The sequence below is a fragment of the Ciona intestinalis genome, chromosome 11, assembly GCF_000224145.3.
Source record: "Ciona intestinalis chromosome 11, KH, whole genome shotgun sequence".
Lineage (NCBI taxonomy): Eukaryota > Metazoa > Chordata > Ascidiacea > Phlebobranchia > Cionidae > Ciona > Ciona intestinalis.
This window is the reverse complement of record NC_020176.2, coordinates 2,112,637-2,120,795: the sequence shown is the minus strand read 5'-3', so window position 1 is coordinate 2,120,795 and position 8,159 is coordinate 2,112,637. Positions and strand designations below refer to the sequence as shown.

General features: G+C 35.4%; 3 protein-coding genes across 4 annotated transcripts in view; all 3 read left to right on the top strand.

Moving 5' to 3' along the window:
- Positions 1-2,508, top strand: part of LOC100179795 (nuclear cap-binding protein subunit 3-like) — a 4,808-nt gene extending 2,300 nt beyond the window's left edge. Inside the window, exons 5-6 of one of the 2 annotated variants that reach the window (XM_026836590.1) lie at positions 1,037-1,135; positions 1,707-2,508. In XM_026836590.1, the coding sequence (XP_026692391.1) occupies positions 1,037-1,135; positions 1,707-1,995 (388 nt within the window). In that variant the 3' untranslated portion in view covers positions 1,996-2,508. The remainder of the gene's footprint in view (positions 1-1,036; positions 1,136-1,706) is intronic. The other variant, XM_009861905.3, reaches the window with a different exon arrangement.
- A 755-nt stretch (positions 2,509-3,263) lies between these two features.
- Positions 3,264-6,584, top strand: LOC100182131 (synaptojanin-2-binding protein-like). Its single transcript, XM_004226597.4, has 4 exons — positions 3,264-3,434; positions 3,973-4,109; positions 4,481-4,594; positions 6,317-6,584. The coding sequence occupies exons 1-4, from the start codon at positions 3,377-3,379 to the stop codon at positions 6,431-6,433; spliced, it is 426 nt and encodes a 141-aa protein (XP_004226645.1). The 5' UTR covers positions 3,264-3,376; the 3' UTR covers positions 6,434-6,584.
- Positions 6,585-7,422: 838 nt separating this feature from the next.
- On the top strand, positions 7,423-8,000 carry LOC108949888 (kelch-like protein 12). Its single transcript, XM_018813889.2, has 2 exons — positions 7,423-7,607; positions 7,745-8,000. Exons 1-2 carry the CDS (start codon positions 7,467-7,469, stop codon positions 7,907-7,909), a joined length of 306 nt encoding a protein of 101 aa, XP_018669434.1. The 5' UTR covers positions 7,423-7,466; the 3' UTR covers positions 7,910-8,000.
- Positions 8,001-8,159: the final 159 nt, after the last annotated feature.

Below are 8,159 nucleotides of genomic sequence, written 5' to 3'. Positions count from 1 at the left end.
GGTAGAAACTAGGGCTGTGGATTTTCCCTATTTTTGTTTAACCGTTAACCGTTCAGTTTTAACCGGTTAACCGATGCAAGTGTAATCCTAATAAAAGGGCGTCTTGTTTATCGCTTTTCTTTCGCGTATTTAAAGGCAACTTTACGACGTACGTATGGACTATGCTTTCAATACACGGGCAAACGTTCTTAACGTTAAAGTAATGCTTTCTTATTCATATTCAAACCTGTTTTAAAACACCTGCCGTCTAAATAATCAACGTGTGAATTGCAATTATGACGTAACCAATTGCCAGGTCAAACAATCGCTATTATGATGCAATGAATCCACGTGTGAATGCCTGCTTTTTCGTAATAAACACGCTGCTTGGCTGAGGAAAACATTTAAGTTGTGTATATTACACCAATATAATGTTGCAAAACTAGTTAGCCTGCGGTATTAACAATCAAGATTGATGGCGTAATCGCTGTTGTAGGGCACGATCAAAGCAACAGCGTCCCTGCGCACTCTGTCTTATTGCAAAACAACAATCAACGAACACGAACACGTGCCTTTCGTGTAAATAAGACAGATATTGATATACGTTTATGCCCTATGACGTCATAGTTCGGTTAACGACTTGAACTTTTCGTTAGCGGTTAACCGAATAGGTTCGGTTAACCGGTTAACCGTTAACTTTTCCACAGCCCTAATTTTTTTATTCTTCTGTATTGCTAAACAATTTAAACAAAATTGACATGCAATTTTTTTTTTTGTGTAGCTGACAATTTGAATAACCCATTTGTGACCACTGGGTTGAAGCAATTGCTGTTAATCGCTTGCCTAAGGATATATATGCCCACAGTAGTGGCAGTGTGTAACCCTAAACCAAAATTCTCTTGGTTTTTATCCAGTCATTTGATTGCCGATTCTCTTTTCTCCGCTGTTTAATTAATCTGATCTACTGTATTCAAAAAGATAAAAATAAAAAATTATGTTTTGGTAGAAAAGGCAGGCGCCGCAACCACGCAGTGCTGTATATCTTATTATTTTCCAGAGAAATGAAAGAGAGGGGAAACTTCCATTTGCAAGTGACTACTTCTAACTCTAACATTCATTCAAGACTTGGTAAAAGATCTCATTCCTCTGTATCAAGGTAGGTTTATAACTTTTAAATAAAAATATATCCAATAATTAACATTATTTCCATTTTTATTCATAGGGTGTTATATCTAGTATAATTTTTTAATTTAAAATGACTTGTTACTATTATCAAGGTATAGGCCTAGTGTTTTTTTTTTTTAGTTTTTAACAGAATTTGGTGTGACATTTCTAAATTGCAGTTACACTCATAAAGTCAATAAACATAAGGAACACCATTAATTAATGTAGTGAATGCAATATACTTTGCTTGTTTGTATAGACACATAACACCAAGGTTGAAGCTATTTTATGCCTAAACTCACGGTGCTAAAACATATAATGTCACCTTAAAAAAAATGATAATTATTAATTAAACATAAATAGCTTGTTTATCTGCTAGGTGTTGCAACCGCTGTTATTTTTTTTCAAATAAATGTAAATAAGTTTTTAAATGTAAGCGTGTTTTGAAAACTGTTATTTTATCGCTATATCCTGTCTTTTCGTTTAAAATATTTTTAAGTCTTCGCTACCGTAATCAAATGGACAAAAAATAAAGTTATTACTATTTTTTATTTGCGTTCTAGGGACAAAAATGTGTTGGACCGATTACCAACTGCTCTGCGCAACCGCCTTGGAAACAAACGTTCAAAAGATTCTTCACAAGACAACAACAGTTTCCGCTCTCGTGATCGCTACCATGATCACCGCAATCACAGCCATAGAGACTCTGAAAAGTTCAAAAGAGTGAAAGAAGAAAAAGACAATTCATCTCCGATAACTAGAACAATAAAAAGTGGGAGAGAATCACGTTCATTAAAACGTTACAGTCCAACGCCCTGGGACAGCAGTGATGAAGATTTAGATATGTTTTGATATCTTTCCTAATTTGATCAAGGCATTATTGCTGTGTGTAGACAGCTCTGGCCTAAATCTCAGGTCTTCTAACGTCTTATCCTGTAGGACCGAGCAAATTTCTATAATTTGATCAGCTTTTAACCATTATTGCTGTATGTGGACCAGCTGTGGCCTAAATCTCAGGTCCTATAACCCCTATGCTGTAGGACCTCACCCATGTAGAATAGAATCAATAATGTTTGATTATCATGCTATGTGTACAGCTATTTTAGCGGGCTATTGAGATTTTAATGTATCTTATATTTTCGCTTTTTTATGATGGAATTCCATACCTTTTGGAATACCGAAGAGTCATATGACAATTAAGACGTTGAAATGTTGAATTGAGTAACTGAAAGCCTTTAAATTTGATTAAACAATCATAATTATGTTTCTTCTGGTGTCACAATTTGTAAATCTGCTTTCAAAATGTTTCTACTTTGTATAGTATTGTTATGTATGACAAATAAAAGACACAGAACGTTAGATGAAGATCACGCACGAATTGATACAACAGATATAATTTTTATCTTCCTCGTCCGGCGCCGTGGCTAGCACGTGTGTCTCTAACCCAGAGGTGATGGATTAAAGGCTCGTCGCAGCTAATGTTGTGGTATGTGTCCACCATTGTGGGCGTATGTGTTCTTGGGCAAACACTTAACGGTAAATACTACAACCCAGTGGTCAATGATTTGTCTAAATTGTTAGCAATGTAGAAAAACAGGTGCCCTACTAACCCTTAGGTTAGGGGGTTAGTGGTTATAGGGGTTAGGGGTTATAGGGGTTAGTGGTTAGCAAATAAGGTGGGGGGAGACTCTTCACTAGCACCGAAAAACAATTAACCATCACGTTACATGCGTGGTAAATCGTAAGATGACACGAGGTTTTTGAAACGGAACATCCGTTTTGAGTGTCGTTTTTCAGCCACATGGGGATAAAGCTAGTTTCACTAACCTAACGGTCTGTCCCCGAATTTAGGTATGGTTGGCGCATAAAATTGTTTACAACATTCATAAAATAGCATAGGATCTGATCTCAGACTTTCCAAAAACGAGTGTCAAGAAAGCTTACAACTCCCATTTATGTTAAATAGCAAAATTTTTGTCAGAATGTAAGTCTTCTCAATGTTATGACGTATTGAATATGTCACCTTGCATGTTGCATGCACGGTTCCGTTTTGTGTAATAAGGTTTCTGACATGTTACTTACGTAGCAGCAGTAATCAATAAATACTTGCAACGTAAGCGGTGTATTGTTTTATTCTGACCCATTCATGTTATTGTAATTTTAAAGGTGTATTACAGCATCTGCTGATTGACAAAAAATATTGCTTTAAGAGAATTAACCTACACGTGACCAAATGGCTAAAGCATGGGAAAAAGAAGCTGCGGTGATTAAATTGGAAAGAGGCGGCAGTGGTATGTGGCTGTTTATGTTTAAAATTTGTTCCAGTTACGTTTTTATTAATACAAACATTCAGATGTGTCATTTGTGTGCAGTTACGTTAGTCTAAAGACCAAAATCCCCAGTCGCTGCCGCAATTGCATTTTATCGTTTTCTATGAAAAAACAAGTTTGTTGTTTTTTGTTACTGACTGTTTTCCTTTGTTTTGTATACTGGTAAACCATAAGTGAGCCAAGCCACATAAATTCATCTCTGTATGTGTATTGACATTCTTGTATATTGCTATTTTAAATGGCCTGCTTTTTTGTTTTTCTCTCACAATCTGTGTGGTTTTGACTAATCATTGCACTATCACCACGGCATAGTGTTTATTTTAAGACATGTTTGTAATGATAGGATATTAAATTGTTTATGATTTATACTGGGTACTCATGGGTACTCTGATTTATTTTCAGGGTATATACGCATATCTTGCATACCCATGTTAGGTGCCTATGATAACAACTCTACAATAGATACATATTAAACACTTTAATTGATTTCTGCATACAGGCCTTGGCTTCAATATTAGAGGTGGTGTAGACCAACCCCACTTACCAAACGACACCGGTATCTTTGTTACGAAAATTCGAGAAAATTGTGCTGCGGATATAGATGGGAGGTTAAAAGAAGGGGACAAATTAATTGAGGTAAGATGGGGTAATGGAAAAACCTGCACTAAATCTTATTTTATCCTTTTGCATGACTTTGTAGAATCTTACCCATATAGAATAGACGATATATTAATGGAACTTATTATAGGCTAAGTAAAAGTAAAATGTAGTTTAGAATACCTCACTTCCGCACCGAATCTTAAAAGATAGATTTAATTTAATTTATTAAGTAGGCTTAGTAAAGTCTATGTGGTAGCACACCGGGTGTTGGGGTAATGAGCAAATTCTGACCTAAATTGCAAGTCCCATGACCAGCCACGTTATAGGACCCTCGCCCTTTTTAGAATACCATACTATAGACATACAAGAGTCTTTTTAAGTCTATAAAACTCATATTTTACGACCAGATTAACGGAAAATCACTGATTGAAGTGAAACACTCAGAAGCTGTGGATTATTTTCTTACTGCGGGAGAACATGTGACTTTAAAAGTTTGGCACGGTGCTGAAAAAGCTTTAGTGGTATGTGGTATTATACAGTTGTGTTTTAATAATGGGCGCCAAACCTGGGGTGGCAGGGTAGGCAGGCATACCATAAATTTTTCTGCACCGCATTAATCAGTAAACCTTGCAATTTTCATCCAATAAGTTAGATTTTTTACAGGATTGTGTGTATTTAACTATCCCTGCCTCCTCTGTGTTTTACAAGTTAATTGCCTATGGTCTTAAAATAGTTAGATTTGAATGTATTAGTTTGGCTTTGAAATATGGGTTATAATTCTTTAGAAATGAGTAAAATATGTAAGTTATTGCTAGTCTATTAAATTAAATTTAGTTTAATTATCCATAGGGAATTTACTTATATAAAAAAAAAAATCTTATTTTTTGCTGTATTGGGATTTATATTTCTTACAAGGTGTCATACATTGTAATTAATTAATTTCGTGGTAAATTATATCTCAGCAACTTTAAATTTAACCTTGATTAGCAATTGGTAGGGATGAGCATAGGTTTAAACAGGTTAAACAAATTGTAGTTTTTAAATGTTTTTTAAAAGTTTTTAAATGGTGAAAAGTGTACAACAGAAAAAAGCCAAAAATTAACACTTTTTGTGCATATTTGTTTATATAGGAATCTGAACCTGAAATAATTGCTAAACCAGTCAGCAGTGTTTCTCAGGTTGTTAACTTTCTGCATTTTTAGCGCACGTTTGTCTTTTTAGTGCATGTTTTCTTGACCTAATTCAAGTTCACAGTAATATTACTTAAATAATTGGTTGAATTTGGTAAACCATGAAATGGTTAAAGTCCGCAATTTTTTCTTCAATTAAGTTAATGACATTGGCTGGGGAGAGGGGCCAATCCTGGCCTAAATCCTAGGACCCATGGTGTGCCACACTACGGGACCTCACTCATATAGAATAGAACAGTCGTTTATAATATCAAAAAAAATCTTCCAAAAAAAAACAATATTAAAGCGCAAAAGTATTGCTAATTGCTAACAATAGTTGTCTATTTTTTGTAAAACCAGGTAGCTTTTTATACAATGTGAAATTTAATGCAATAATTTACCTGTTTCTATATATATTGTACACTGACTAGGCCTATTCACAATGGGTATTAAAATTCAAAACCTATTTCAAGGCATGCATACCTATGGTAGGCGCCTATGGTGTTAAAAATTGTTTTTATGTCTTAATAATTTTTAAATTTAAGAAGTAGTTCATTTTAGGAGATATAGTATGGTTGAGAAAGATGGGGCACCTTTTTTTCTGTTTTCTCGTCCCATCTGGTAAACGACTAATTTTTTAAGAACCATAAAACGGTATTCTAAGGACTCCCATAAACCGTTGTTAATTGTTTAATTTAAAACGCGATCAGCCTATTTAAATATTCTGTGCTAAATTCCATCTTACCCCGCAGCATTGTCCAATCTCACCCCACATACTTTCCCACCTTACTCCTTACTTCCTCAGTACTATAGAGGTTCTTAATTCCTCCTAATACAAATCCCATGCATTTTGCAGGAAAAAACTAATTATTTTAAAAATTATAAAACAGTATTCTTACGACTGCCATAGAATGTTGTTAATTGTTTAAAACACAATCAAGATATTTAAATTTTCTCTGCTAAATCCCATCTTACCCCGCAGCATTGTCCCATCTCACCCCACTGTCCCACTTTACCCCTTATTCCTATAAAGGCTCTCAATTTCCGCTAATACAAATTCCATGAATTTTGCAGGAGGAATACACTGAAATGAACAAACCAAAGCCATGGAGTCCATTCACCAAACTTATACTGGTTGTAGGAGTAGCTGCGGCAATCGGACTTACAGTTTATTACTTCAAACGCTCTTAATCAAAATTACCGCAAATCACAATTTTTATCAATAATTTAATAAATCATAGACCTTTCAGTTTCACAACACTCCAAAAGGTAGAAGCTTGAAACTACATTTCAAAACTCACTTTTTCTCAAATAAGTTGCAAAGTCACTTTAAAAATATTTGCCTGTGGGGGGCGCAATATTATCCATATTCGTTCTGGTTGACTCGCAAGCCGAATCAATTGTATTATTTTAAACCGGAAGCATATAGCCGCTACAGTTTATCAAATGTTATGTATACACAAAGAGTGGAGCAGTTAACGCCTTTTTGAGATATCGCAGTTTAAGCTATGTTTTATTTAATTAACCGTGTTATTTATATTTCCATTTGAATATAGTTACTTCTTTGTCATGCTACGGTATTCTGTTTAAAGAAGGCGTGGACTTGCGTGCAAAGTAGCCATGCACACTGTTAATTTATATTTCGTTAAATACGATAAGTAACGATATACTTTAAAGTTTAGATACTTTGAGTCATGTTTAACGCAGACTTAACACTGGTCGAGTCGTCCTTATAATTAAGGCAAGATATTTTAAAAGGGCAATAGGGATTAGACCCTACTAGACTTAGCGCAGCGTTCAAGCCATTGTCCGGCGCCGTGGCGTAGTAGTTAGCGCGCCTGCCCGTAACCATTAGGTAATGGGTTCAAGGCTCGTCGCTGCTACCATTGTGGGTGTATGTGTCCTTGGGCAAGACACTTAACGGCATTGCTCCAACCCAGTGTCACTAATGGTTGTCCAAATTATTAGCCATACATAAAAATATAAAAAAAAAATCCCCCAAAAAAATTATCACCCACAAAGTAACATACGCATGGTAACTCGTAAGCTGGCACGAGGTGTATTAGCACCCGTGTTATAACGACTGTCGTTTTCCGCCACGCGAGGATAAAGTAAGTTACATACAAGCACAAGGTGTATAAAACAAACACTCGTATTATAACGACTGTCTCTGCCTCGTCAAGCGAGGATATGTATAATTGGCATTCAATTATTCACTTAAAAGATGTCATATTTTCATTTTAGGCAACGAAGCAATAGACGTTATTGTGATGTCACACTGGTAGCAGAAGGACAAAAATTTCCTGCACATCGAGCAATTTTAGCTGCAAGTGGCAATTATTTTGACACTATGTTCAGTAGTCAGGTAAGAATCATGTCCACAGTAACCTATTATACCAATGATCTTGTTACTGTAATCAACTCATAGTAAGCAGAAAATTTAGTTTAAATTTGCTGAACTATGAAAAGTAACCTCTTTATCAAGTTTTGTTTGCATTATAGATGAAAGAGGAATTTGAAAGAGTGATCAAAATTAAAGAAGTAACAAAAGTTGCAATGGAGCAAGTGATCACTTTCATTTATACAAACAAAATTTTATTATCAGAGGAAAATATTGATGAAGTTTTGCATGCAGCTTCACTGATGCAAGTACAAGGTGATATTTGACATAATTTTCTTGGTAAGGGAATAAACGATTTTCATGTATACAAACACAGTCGGCACAGAAATATTGTCTTATTTCGTCCGGCGCCGTGGCATAGTGGTTAGCGCGCCTGCCTCTAACCCAAAGGTAATGGGTTTAAGGCTGGTCGCTGGTACCATTGTCGGCGTATGTGTCTTTGGGAAAGACATTTAACGGCAATTGCAACAACCCAGTGGTTACTAATGGGTTGTCCAAATTATCAGNCATATATAT

What these genes read in the sequence shown, in the direction of transcription:
- LOC100182131 (XM_004226597.4), top strand. Translation starts at nt 3,377, where the DNA reads ATGGCTAAAGCATGGGAAAAAGAAGCTGCGGTGATTAAATTGGAAAGA. An exon ending in ATTGGAAAGAGGCGGCAGTG is followed by an intron (nt 3,435 to 3,972) that starts GTATGTGGCTGT and finishes TTCTGCATACAG; the next exon opens with GCCTTGGCTTCAATATTAGA. An exon ending in GTGCTGAAAAAGCTTTAGTG is followed by an intron (nt 4,595 to 6,316) that starts GTATGTGGTATT and finishes TGAATTTTGCAG; the next exon opens with GAGGAATACACTGAAATGAA.
- LOC108949888 (XM_018813889.2), top strand. Translation starts at nt 7,467, where the DNA reads ATGTCATATTTTCATTTTAGGCAACGAAGCAATAGACGTTATTGTGAT. An exon ending in ACACTATGTTCAGTAGTCAG is followed by an intron (nt 7,608 to 7,744) that starts GTAAGAATCATG and finishes TTTGCATTATAG; the next exon opens with ATGAAAGAGGAATTTGAAAG.